Source organism: Parus major, chromosome Z (assembly GCF_001522545.3).
Source record: "Parus major isolate Abel chromosome Z, Parus_major1.1, whole genome shotgun sequence".
Lineage (NCBI taxonomy): Eukaryota > Metazoa > Chordata > Aves > Passeriformes > Paridae > Parus > Parus major.
This window is the reverse complement of record NC_031799.1, coordinates 8,817,462-8,830,246: the sequence shown is the minus strand read 5'-3', so window position 1 is coordinate 8,830,246 and position 12,785 is coordinate 8,817,462. Positions and strand designations below refer to the sequence as shown.

Here is a 12,785-nt window from a genome sequence, read left to right as displayed (position 1 = left end):
GGGCATACTCTGGTTGGAAGCTTCTTTCACCCAGAGCAGAAAAAGCTGATTAGCACACAGAGTCAAGGTCTTTAATTTGTTTACAGTTCTGCACGGAAAGGTGTGCTAGGTGGCAAATCCACACAGCCAGCACACCGAGGCAGACAAAAGCAGGTATACTGACACAGACACAATCTTTGGCTATTAGTATACCTTACTGAAGTCACTGCTTGCCTGCGTTACTATGACTCATCCTTTCCCTTCTTCACTGTAAAAGCACAGTGTTCCAAGAAATCATGGTACATGCTAGGAGAGCGGTGGTCTTTTTGAGAGAAGGAGGCAAATGAACTGAGAACGTGGGTTTCTTACTTCAATTAAGAGCAAGGATTCATCACTAGGGTGATGAATAACGTAAGGAAACTCGTCAGAAATATGTGTTTTCTAGCTCAGAGGTAAACATCCTGGATGAGACGGGTGCTATTCTTTTGTTTTTTTCCTTTCAAGAACTTAGACGATTCACCTTCTGTCTGCCTCATTCCTGTAGTTATTGCTTCCACAGAATTGTTTTGTTCTTTCTCTCGTTATCTGCAACTTTACTCCTGTTATTCATAATTGCTGCTGGCAGTCACTTCATGGGACTGAGCTGTGGAGTCTGGAATAGCAGCAGTGACTCCCTGGGTCTGGTGCACTCCCACAGCCCCTGTATTTGTGGGAGAGAGCAGCATCCCCCAGGCTGCTGGATCCCTCTGGCTGGGGTGCCTCTGCAGCAGTGGGTGGGCAGGAGGGCCTGTGGATAACCCTCCTGCACTGCCCTGAGGCTGTGAGGAGGGATAAAGCATCCGGGGGATGGAGCCCATCCTGGGAGGTGCCATCTCTGCCACCCCTCTGAAGAGAGGGGCACTGGCACCCCTCTGCATGGAACACCCTCATCCTCAAGGATGCTGTTGGAGCCCAGTGACCCTCAGGCTCTGCCTCCCGGTCTTTGCACACAGGAAAATGTAAATTTCCTTCTCACTGGGACCACAAGCTGCAGTTTAACCCAAGAAAGGACGATGGCTATGCCTTGAATGAAGTGGTGCAGCTCAGCTGTGCTGGGGAGTTTGCGCCATCTGTCCCACAGATCCAATGCATTTCCAGAGGGGCCGAGATCCTGTGGAATGAGAATGCCACCTGCAAAGGTAAGCACAGCCCTGCACCACCCTGACCCAGGGTCCTGAGCTGGTGACAGACCCTCTGTGACCTGGTCATGCACATGACAGTGCAGGCATGGGAGACCTGGACGCCTTGGCTTTCCTCATGTCCTGGCAGTGACAATGCTCTTTTTGTCTCAGCACCTTGCTGTAGGCACCTGCTGGGCTCTGTGCTCCTGGGGAGAGGAATCCTTCCCAGCCAGCATTTCTTGCCTCAGCATGGAGTAGGAATAGCTACAGGGGTTCTGCTTGTTTGCCTGGAAAGCTTCTCTAGGATTTGGGTTGTCTCTGGTGTGGGAGGCTGGTACTGCAGCATGGCTCACCTGCACATGAGGGAAACAAGAATATGGAGACTCAAACACCCCATGGAGGGGGTGGAATCCAAAGGAGGCTTGTGAGTCCTGGAAGTGGGGTGACACTTGTATGTGTTGGGATGAATAGTAAGACTGTCCTAAGACTCCTCTCATAACGTTCCAAGAGTTCTCCTCACCCAATGTTACCTCTGACAGGAACATGCCAAAGACCTGCTTGGTGGGACCCCAGAATCCAGCTGGCACCAGCCCGTGACAGTTACACAGAGAACGAAGAAGTGGCTCTCAGCTGCAGCAATGGTTTCCAGCCATCCTTCACCCACATCAAATGTGCAGACAGGGTTCAGGAGTTGAATTCTTCTGTATCTCTAAAGGGAGAAGTGTGGCTGGGGAGAAGGAGCGATGGTGTGTGGATTCAAGTCCAGGGGAACGTAGTGTGCATTGGTAAGCATGGTGTCAGGAAGTGCTTCCTACTGAGCTCTGTGGTCCATTTCTGTCCTGTTCATCCATCTCTGAGCTTCCATCATCACTGTGGCCAGGGATGCAATTCTGATACCATGTTGGGGCCACTTGCACCTTAGGCATTTGATACCTGAGACCATTCCCCTAATGAATTCTGGCATATCCTTGCCCACCACCTGCCCAGACAGGCCCCAGCCCCAGCTGACACCTACCCACAAGGAAAGCCCCATCCCAACCAGCCTTGCCAAGGTGTCCCATTGTAGCAGGTGGTTGGCTCCTTTCAGGGGCTAGAGGGGACTGCTGGGGATTGCTGAGGCACCACCACATACCCTGCTCCTCCTTGAAACCTCCCAGTCCAATTTATACCCACTTTCACCTCTGCCAGAAACATGCCAAAAACCCCTCTGGGACTTTGGACTCCAGCTGGCACCAGACCAAGAGAGTTATAGGAAGAATGAAGAAGTGAGGCTGAGCTGCCACAAGGGTTTCCAGCCAACCTTCACCCATGTCAAATGTACAGGAAAAGTTCTGTCTGTTATCAATGGAAAACCTGTATACAGAGAAGCTTGGAATGGAAGAGACACAAGAGGCAATTGGATCAACATTCAGTCCAAGTCCAGGGTACAGTGCCTTGGTAAGGAGACATCAGGAGCATTCCTGGCTTCCTTGCTCTGCCCTTCCTGAGCAGGGAAGGCAGCCTGGGCGGGCACAGGAAACTTCTGGCTCTGTGCTGCCTGGGCAAATGGCAGGTGCTGCTGAAGGCAGTGTGGAGACAGCTCCTGAGTCTGCCCTGTGCCTGCCCTGGGGTTCTGGGGTGCCCCGGTGGGGAGATGGTTGATGCAGGCTTTAATCCCTGGGGGTCCTGGCAGGAGGGAGTTTTGGTGCAAAGGTCCCTACTTTGATACCAAAGTAGCCATTTGGGCAGTAACTAGCACTGTCTGTGGGGCAGGGGCTCAGGGACCATGCAGGGCTTCTGGCTGTGTTCACAGGGGCTGGGTGGTGTGTGGGACACACAGGTCACCCCTAAGGGCTTCTGGCAAGAGCATGTGCCAAAAAGTCAGGGCTACAGTGTAACTTTTTCTAAAAAATTCTTTTTTGTTTCTTTTTTCTCTTTCTTGATTCTGCTGTACTTCTGTACTTTTCTCTCCTCTCCTGGATTTCTCAGTCTCCTCTGAGCTGAGCTCCTTGGGGTATTCCCTCATGGGGAATCCCATTTATCACAGTTCTCCTGGTCAGGACAAAAACTCCAAAGCCTGTTAGGATCTTGTTTCTCGTGTTTATTAGGATGTTATAACAAAACTTGGCAGGTCTCTCCAGACTATCTGCACAAGTTTACTTCAATCTGGCTCATTTTCTTCTGATGGTACAGAATGGCCTTGTGGCTCACTTTGGCCTTGAAAGCACAAAATGGCCCTGAACTACACAGTTCTTTTATCTTTATACCTATTCTTACCCAATTAACAATAGACACGTGTATTATTTTTCTTAATGATCCAACAACCCATCACCTGTGTGCTGCACTGTGGCATTTTCTAACTAATCACCTACTACTACCCAAAAACCTCTAGAAGAAGAACATGAAGAAGAAAGAAGAAGGAAAAGAAACAACATTCTAAATCCTCCATCTTGCCTTCTGCTTTCTAAACTAACTTAAACTCTAAACTTTAACTTTTTCACCCAGTGACTTAATAAAACTCTCTAATCTACACACACTTTTAGCTTTTTCTATCTAACTTTAACAGTTGTTTTCATGTATTACCATGAAAACGTGCTCATGAATTTCATGTTATATGAAATTCAGTGTTTTTCTGGATCTTAGAGTTAGGTATCAGAAACAAGGGTACACACTCTGTGTCTCAGACTCCAACAGGAGGTGTTGTAGGTCTGACAGGTGTTTGTGGCACAGGTGACAAGGGTAAAGGCATGGCCTCCTCCTCCTGGGCTGGTCACCCCTCCCTGTCCCTGCTGCATGCAGAGCCAGCTCTGGGCCTCAGACTTTATGCCTTCTCAGGAGGAATCAGTGTGTTTTCATCCTGCCTGAGGGACAAACAGGCCATCAGAGTCTCTGGGCAGGCTTTGTGCACAGTACAAACCCCTCATGGGTTCCTCTCAGTCCCTGACTCCAGCTCCTCCTGGCCCTTCCAAGGAGACCTGGGCAAAGAAGTTTGTAGTCCTTTTTGTCCTCATCCTCTTGCCAAATAATTGATGTGGAAGGGCAGCTCTGTGCAGTGTCCTGGTGGGCCAGGGAAGGGGATGCCCTGCTCCATCCCCTGGCATGCCCTGCAGAGCCACACTGCCCAGCTAACACTTTCCCATCTGTTTGGTGCAGAGAAATGCCAGAAACCCCAGTGGGACCCCAGGTTTATCTTTGACAAAGAACAGGCAACCTTCAACCCAAATGAACTGGTGAAGATGAGCTGCCCTGATGGGTACTGGCCTTCACCCATGGAGCTTAAATGTGTGATATTGAAGCCAAGGGAAGGTTCCGTGGTTCCTCGTAGTGGCTGGATAGTGAGGAATGGCACAGACACCTGGCACCATATGGAGGAGAATTTGACCTGTGTTGGTAAGTGAGCAAGCCAGACACTCTCCCAGTGCTCTGGGTCTGTCCTCCCCAGGCATGGAGAGCAATTCTGCATGTGTAGCACAGTGTCAGTGTCCTGTGCTCTGGGTGATTGGGGCATGGCAGAGAAATCCAGAGAAAATTCTGGATGCATCCCAGGTTTATGTCTGTGCTGTTGGCAACTCTGGCATGTGTCGTCTGGGAGAAGGCAGAATGTCCTTGTCCCCTCTGTGCTGGGGACAGGCAAGTGAGGGATTGGTGGCGTGGATGGAGTTTAATGTCAAGGCTTGGAGGGGAAGGAAGGAGTGATCCTCTCAGAACTTTCCCTTCACAGAAGTCCTCCAGGTTGACCCTGAGAGTCTGAAGATTTCCAGCACCAGCATCAAACTGAACTGGACCTGCATGCACCCTGACATGTGCCAGCATATTCGGGCCAGGTGCCGGCTGGAGCACCATCCCTCTTCAAACTGTGAGGCTAAGGAGGTGAAAGGAGAAGAGATACTACAAGGCCAGGAGGGAACATTCACCTGCTCCCCTTTGCAGCCCTTCACTGTCTACAGTGTCACCATCTCCCTGCTGCCTAGAACAATCCTGTACACACGGTTCCTCACGACAAAGGAAACGGGTATGTTTACCTGAAATGTCAGGATATCCTTCACCCTGAAGCTCAGCCAGAGCATCTGCTCCCTGCTGTGATGTTCCTGGGATCAGAGCAGCTTGCTGTCTGTGGGGATCTGGGGAAGGGGCTGTGCAGGGCCCTACAGCAGGACATTCCCCGTCCTCACCACACCATTGCTGACACAGAGGCACAACCAGCCTTTGTGGGGGACAAATAATTGCTTTCCATGCATGATCCTGTTCTCCTGTGCTTGCAGTGCCAGACAAACCAGAAAACCTGTTGATGGATGTCAGCACGGGGACCCTCAGGTGGAAGGCACTGCCCTCCTGCAAAGGGGAGATTATTGGATACCAGGTACCAGGAATCCATGTGGGGTGCCCGTGGTCCCTCTCACCTTGCCTGGAGCTCTGTGCAGGCAGCCTGAGGAGAGATGTGAGCCCTCTTTGGCCAGGGCCCACAGGCTGTACACTGCTGGTGTTCCTGGTGGGGCCAGGTCCCCTTCTTGTGCCCAGCCAGCAGTAGCAGCCTCTCTCTGCAGAGCTGCCCAGTGCAGAAGCAGGATGTTGGTGCTACTGTCTAGCAGCTCCCTGTCCTTCCTCCAGCTGAACATCACCACCATGAGAGCAGAGGACGGCGGCTTCCTCGGATTCAGTCAGGTGTTGGTGAACCAGTCTGTCTCTGAGTATGTGCCACCTAATCAGAGAGCTGGCAGGAAATACCTGGTGACAGTGCAGGGCCTGACGGCAGCTGGGGCTGGGGCTGCAGCAGAGCTGGAATTCAAAACCTACATCCAGGGTAATTGTTGTTCTGCCCTGTGCCTGGTTGGGGTGGCCTCTCAGGGGGTGAGTACTGAGTCTGGAGCAGCTTCCAGGTGTGTGTGTGCAAACGCCCTGTCTTAGCTCAGACAGGGGCAGGGAATGTGGGCACCTGGCTCAGCAGTGGGCATGAAGCTGGCTGAGTCTTTCCTGGAGAGCTTTCATTGGCAGGTCCACAGAGGAGCTGCACCGCTTCAGCCACTGCTTGTGCCTTTGATATCGGACCTGGCCCCTGCACTCCTCCACTGAAGAAGGTGACACCCATCCCTGCACTTGGGTGCACAGGTGGCTCAAGGTCAGGGAGCACTAGGGCTGCTGAGCCAGGGTCTGTGTCCTCCTGCTGTGTGCAGGATGGCTGGGCAGGCTGCCAGACCCTCCAGCTGGGGCCATGGCACAGGGCTCTGTGCCCCAGAGCCTCCCTCTGCCCTGCCCAAGCAGATGTGCAGGCAGGGGAACACTGTCTTGCTGCCTGTCTCTGCAGCAGGGTCTGGACACACATTTCCACAGAGGTGCAGACACCCAGCAGCAAGGCTGGGGCCACTGCTGGTGCACGGCCCAGCCTGTGACACCCACTCCTCTCTGTGTGTTCTTTGAAGGCCCTTGGCCTGTGTCAGCAGTCATTGTAGTGGTGGTGGTGGTGCTGTTGATCCCCTTGTCTGCCGGGATCCTCTGGTTCCTGCTGTCCAGGTGAGTGCAGGAGATTTGGAGTCTCAACTCTGTCTCAGGCCATGTTGTGCTGTTTTTGGGATGGGGAGAGAGGGGGTTCCCCAGCTGCTCCCACCCTTCTCTGGGTGCAGAGGATGTAGCTGGCTGGTCCAAAGTAGCTCTAGGGCTCCTGGCTGGGGCTCTAAGTGACTTTCTGAGGGGTGGGACAGGGGCCATGTGTGCTGAGAGACCCTCTCCTGTTGCTGCTGTTGCAGCCACCACTGCTGTCCCCTGGGGTGTAGGTGGGCAATGCCTGCCAGGGCAGAGGGAGGGTGTGCAGAACTCTCTGTGCCACTGCTGCTGGGTTCAGCAGGGGCTGGCCCAGGTCAGCCTCTCCCTGACTCAGGAATGCCCTTTGCCTTCCCAGAAGAAAGAAGGCCTTGCCCAGCAAAGCCGAGGAGGATCACTACACAGGTAGGATCCCCAGCACAGAGGGGACTGTAGGGCTGGAGCTGGGAGGGGAGCAGGTGTATTTCAGGAGGGCCTGGAGGCATTCTGAGGTAGCTCCAGGCAGCCCAGCTGGCTTTGGCTGACCTGTCAGGCCAATGTGTCCCACATCTATTCCCAGCTGAGACCCTGCTCAGTAGCTTCTTCCAGCAGCTCTTGGTTCACTGCCATGCCAGTGAGAGCTGGGAACTGCTCCTCCTCCTCACTCTCTCTGGGGCAGGCAGCAGCTCTTCCCAGCCCTGCTGTCCTAGCGTGCATCCCAGGATGCCCTGGATCCCATCCAGCCCCTGGTGATGCTGCCTGCCTGAGGCTGCCCTGCTCCTTCTCCCACAGCCCCCTCAGGGTCCCTGAGGCTGTTTCTGCTCTTCTCTCCCCCACAGAGCTCCAGCCCTATGAGAATGTACATGAGGGTAATTACTGTGTGATGGAGACTTTCCTTGAGAAAGATGCAGGTAGGAAATGGGTTGTCCTGCCTGTGACCCCACATGGCACAGAGAGAGTGAGGACTGCCAGATGGTGATGCCAAGGGCATGCAGCAGCCTCTGCCCTTGGTTCTCTTGCTCTCCTCAGGTAAATGTGGCCAGGCTGGAGAGCCATCTCCCAAGCCCTTGCCTGTTCTGGAATCCTCAGGACAGTCAGAGCAGTGAGGAAGAAGAGCAGCTGGAGTAAACATCTGAGGCTCAATGGTGATGGCACTTGTCTTCTTGAAGCTTGGTCCTTCACCACTGTAAGCAGGACAATGAATCATCTCATGGATTATTGCTTCTCCCCAATTATCTTCATCAAGCTCCAGAATCCTGTGTCACAGCACAGGAGCAGCTCAAGGCATGGGATGACCTGCTTGTGCCTGCAAGGATATGTCCCAGTAGTTCTCCAGTGTTCTGGCATAGCCATCTCACCAGCATCTTGGTGCCTGCAAATGTCCCTTGAGAATGGAGGAGCTCACAACTCCTCTTTCCACCCTGTGTCCTTGTATCCATCTAGACCGTGTCCTCTGCTTGAGCTTAGCCTAGCTGTGCTGCCCTGGCCACTGTGCTGCTGTGTCTGAAACAACCAATAAATTGTTCTGGTTTGCAGGGGCTGCCTGGCCCACAAAAGCTCCCATCTTGTCATGGGTCCTCTTTGTTTTGTGTGTGAAAGCCTTGACTCCTTGAATCTTCATGGAGGAATTTGGAGTAGGATTTTCCAACCCCTGGCAGCTCCAAGGAAGCACACCAGAGGTGCTACATGCTGCCAGTGCAATGTTTTGGGTGGCTGCTTTCCCTCCTCCCCATCCTATAGCTAATACCATCTCCACTATCCACTGCTGGACCTCTGTGTTGGTCTGTGTCCTCCTCTGTGGGTGCTGGTGGCCATCTCCCATTTTGTGAGGTGCAGTTGGCACTGACCCTCTTGGGACATGGTGTCCTGCAGCCTTTGGGATCTGCTGGCTCTCAGCTGCTGCTGTCCCATCACCTCCAGCAGCCACTGTCTCTCACCTGTGGGACACCAGTGCCCAGTGCAGCCTGGATGCTGAGGCAGAGTCCAAAGGCTCTCCTTGGTGAGTAGATGGCAAATGGGGGGATCAACCTCTCTTTTCTCCAGCTCTGTGTGTTGCCTGTGATATTTCCATCTCCTTCTCCTGCCCTTGGGCACACACCCTGAGTTCCCTGGGCTCAGGTGTGACAAGCTCTGATTGTGCTTTTTACAGCCTTGAACACAGAGCTGTCATGGATTTTTGCTTCAGTGTTATCTCTCTCCCCTGTCAGACCTGCCAGTACCCAGTGCAGCCTGGAGGCTGAGGGGCAGCCTGAAGGCTCTCCTTGTAGAGAAGTACACTGACAGAACATAGAGCAATTGACTGTTCTCTTCTCCAGCTTTTTTTTTTCAGCCTGCTGTGATTTGCATGTGCTGGTAAAGACATGTTTTGACAGTTCATATGAGCTGTCTGTCCAACAGCTCAGTACCTGCAACTGGTCCCTGGGACCAAAATATCTCCTTCCTGTGAATTGCTGCTAGTGAAACGTGTGTGCCTGATGGAGCAGCCCTTTGTGGGTACTGGGCAGAGAGGAGAAGAGCAACTCAAAGCTGTGTGGTTGCTGCTGGTTGAGAAAAGGGAATGAGCAGGCTTGGGATAGGGGAGAACACCTGCCACCTCCCTGGCTACCTTGCTTCCCACTCCATCCCCCCACACCCAGTGATACCCAGGGCTGCCAGCCTCCTGACTCCACCTGTTCTGTGCAGGCAGTCAGTAAAGGTTTGTGGTTTGGACAGGGCTACCAGCTCCTGCCTAGTCCCCTCATTGCCCTTGTGAGGTGCTGTTCTCCGTGGGTGCTGAGCCAACTGCACCTTGTTGAGGGGAGCCGTGAGCAGGGCACCCTTCACCCTGGGCAGGAGTGTGTCCTGTGCATGTGCCACAGGCAGAGCTGAGGGACATGGTCTCTGTGCTCTGCAGCCCCCCATGTCTGATCACCCAGCCTTCTGGAATCTGAGACATCCCAAGTAGATGGGAGGTTCTGGAGGAAGAGAAAAGCGACGGCTGCTGAAGAGCAAAGGAGCATGGTTAAGTACTGTGAGTGTTTTCTCAAGCACACAGCTGGCAGTGCAGGGCAGCGTGGTCTGCACACTTGGGGACAGAGGAGAGCGCTTCCAGGCTGAGAGGGAGCAGGAGGAGGAGGCAGATGAGGATAGAGAAGCGGGGAAGGATGAGAGAGGGTGTGGGTGGAGTGTTTCTTTCAGAAGAGCCACGGACTGTTTCAGGCATTGAAGTACTCCTTGCAGTTCATGAGCCATTCCTATCCGTGCTTCTGACCAGGTCTTTATGTGGTTTCTCAAAGGTCCTCCATCTCCTGTGATCATTGAAGGGAAGTGACTCATCAGCACTCTAAAACCCACGCAGTGTCAGGAAGCACTTGGATATTACCTCAGAAACAGGAGTAACACTTATTGAATGCCCTGGTAACTAGAAGGGTTTTGGGAAGAAACTCTGGGATCTTGGTAACAAGGTTCTTTCTACTGAGTCCCAGAGACTGGATGCTTCTGGGGCAAAAAGATATCAAAAGGCAGAAGTGTTTACAGTGATGGGAGGTTCCCTGCCCAAAGAGGAAGTTTCCTGCATCTCACGAGGAGATGTGTCTGTTTCCTTCCTGTTGCAAGCCTTATAGTCAGATACGGATGCCTGGGCTCAGAGGCAGCAAGTGGGGCTAAGATTTCAGTCCTGTCTGGGGACTTCACACTAGGATGGCCCTGCAGTCACTGGCTCTGAGGTTTCTCCTGGCCTTTGCATCTCTACTGTCAGCACATGGCCAGGATGATTTTTTCAACATCCAAATAGTGCCCCAGGGAACAGGTAAGAAGCAGTTCTTCCTCTTGGAAGCTTCTGCTGCCTTTCCTCCTGTACACTGGATACTCATCTCCAGCCTGCAGCCCTGGGCTGGAGCCCAGACAGGCTCCTGAGGACTGTGTCAGCTGGGGAAGCCTCTGTTCCAGGGACAGGAGCTACAATGTTCTGTGGGAGAGACAGGAATGGCCTGGAAGTGTGGGGATGGGTCATGCCCTCCATAAAACCAGTTTGCCAGTCATTCCCTGGAGACAGTGGTCATGATTTGGGCATCAGTTCACACACTGTGAATCAGGGAAGGGTCTTCAAGGAGGTGTCACTTTCTGTACATATCCTGTCCCCAGGTGTGGCTGAGGGACACTGTGCCTGCTGAGAGCAGTGCAAGAGGGAGCTTGCTGCTGCTTTGCCAGACAGATGGACTGGGGAAAGATCAGTGGCTGAGCATTGGTCATGGCTGTGTGCTAGGGATCAAAGCTGCTGGTTGTGGTGCTCAGCTGGGCAAATCTGGTCTTTTGGCATCAGGGCTGTTTGACAGCAAAGCCTGAGCACAAGTGGTTTGTCACCATTTCCCTTTGTGGTAAAGTTGTGAGATCCCTTGTGTGCCCCTTTAAGAGAAGAGAGATTGTATTTTAAGCCCTTCAGGCCTTGCAAAGCTCCTTGCAGAGGCTTGAACAGGCAAAGGCTCCTTCCAGAAGCCAGTATCCTTCTCTGTAGGAATCACTGCCACAAAGCCTCCCCCTGCAGCACCGGACAAACTGCTGAGACCAGCTACTCAGCTTCTGGCTACTGAGCCTGGAAGATGGTGAATTTGGTGAGGAGGTGATGAGAAGAAGGAAGGGTTATGTCAGGAGAAAGGGGCAGGGGCGTTGGTAAAGCAGGAGATGTGAATGGAGAAGGCATTGCTCACCCCCTGTCCTGCTGCCCAGCAGTGTGGGGCAGGAGCAAAGCAGCCAAGGCACTGAGTGAGTGAGAACAGGGAGCCCAGGAGTGTAACAGGGGCATGGATGATCCCTGTGGCAGGGATGAGCCTTGGCTGAAGGGACATACATGCATGACAGCAGGAGTGGTGGTGCCATGGCCCAGCAAGTGCCACCTGAGCTGGGCTGGGGGACAGGCCTGAATGAGAGGTTGGAGGGAGTTTCCCAGGGCAGGGATGATTGGGAATCTCCTTGCTGTGGGCTATGGAGAAGGGAATATGGTGCCCACGGACACAGGTGTGAATGGGGCAGGTTCATGGATGAGTGATCCTTCACAATTTCCATGCATAAGGAAAGCCCCTTCCCAACAAGGTCACATCCCAGCAGATGGATGTGTCACCTTCACTCTTCCTTCAGAGGCTGGAGGGGTTGCTGGGGATTTGTCTCCCACCTCTCATCTGTATCTCATCTCCTCACCTCCGGCCCAAATAACACCCTCTTTCAGCTATGCCAGAAATGTGCCGAAGGCCCCTGTGGGACTCTGCACTCCAGCTGGTGCCAGACCAGCAGAATTATAAGAAGAATGATGAAGTGATGCTGAGCTGCCCTGAAGGTTTCCAGCCATCCTTCAGCCATATCAAATGTTCTAGTGAAGTCCAGTCCTTCACTCGTGGGAAACCTGTATACAGAGAAGTGTGGACTGGAAGAAACTCCAGAGGTGTCTGGGTCCGCATTCGGTCCAGTGTGGAGTGCAGTGGTAAGGATCAGGAGCCCTCTTGGCTGCCTTGCTCTGCCCTTCCTGAGCAGGGAAAACAGAGTGTGGTGCACAGCGGGTTTTGGGCTCTCTGCTGCCCAGGGAAATGGCAGGTGTCAAGTCGAGCCTGCAGGTCACCCCTGGGGGTCTGGGTGATAAAGGTGTCCCTAAGGACTTCTGCCAAGAGCATGTGCACAAAGGAGAAAAGCATGGGAGAGGGATCTGTGGTGGATTTTGTGGCCAGCACATGGATCACAGGATCACAGGGCTTTGCTCCCTGTGTCCCCTCAGATGGTGTGGCTGTGAGTAACACAGCTTGCTCCATGTGGGCTGGGCTCTCCAGGTTCTGGGGCATGGTGGGTTTAGGCTTAGCACCCTCTTCTCACAGCTTAGGGCATTCATGTTCCCTCCAAGGGAGAACAGTGCTGTACCTGATGGGCTGTAGAGATTCTGGGACACACAGACACCTCTGTTTTGAATAAATGGGGAAAACTGCTTGAGCAGTAGTGGTCCACTCGTTTGCCCACATTCATTCCTGTCCAACTCCTCCTGCTCCCCTTTGGGAGAGCTGCAGTGACCACCTTCAGTCTCACTTTCCCTCCCACTGGGCTGGGTGATGAGCAAGGTCCTTTGACTGCACCATCCTTGCATGCCTGGGCTGGGAAGGGAATAACGTGACCTTCTGGCAATTTTTCCTTCACAGA

The 12,785-nt window shown here is 53.2% G+C and overlaps 1 protein-coding gene across 1 annotated transcript; it reads left to right on the top strand.

The window, feature by feature from the left end:
- The first annotated feature begins 2,336 nt into the window (after positions 1–2,336).
- Positions 2,337–8,152, top strand: LOC107198367. Its single transcript, XM_033520466.1, has 9 exons — positions 2,337–2,576; positions 4,272–4,508; positions 4,840–5,130; positions 5,381–5,556; positions 5,727–5,919; positions 6,290–6,626; positions 7,012–7,058; positions 7,472–7,543; positions 7,662–8,152. The coding sequence occupies exons 2-9, from the start codon at positions 4,355–4,357 to the stop codon at positions 7,736–7,738; spliced, it is 1,347 nt and encodes a 448-aa protein (XP_033376357.1). The 5' UTR covers positions 2,337–2,576; positions 4,272–4,354; the 3' UTR covers positions 7,739–8,152.
- Positions 8,153–12,785: the final 4,633 nt, after the last annotated feature.

Bases quoted from the DNA above. Each gene is read 5' to 3' on its own strand.
- LOC107198367 (XM_033520466.1), top strand. From the start codon at position 4,355: ATGAGCTGCCCTGATGGGTACTGGCCTTCACCCATGGAGCTTAAATGT. The intron at 5,557-5,726 runs GTGAGCCCTCTT...TCCTTCCTCCAG, and splicing joins CAGGCAGCCTGAGGAGAGAT to CTGAACATCACCACCATGAG. The intron at 7,059-7,471 runs GTAGGATCCCCA...TCTCCCCCACAG, and splicing joins CGAGGAGGATCACTACACAG to AGCTCCAGCCCTATGAGAAT.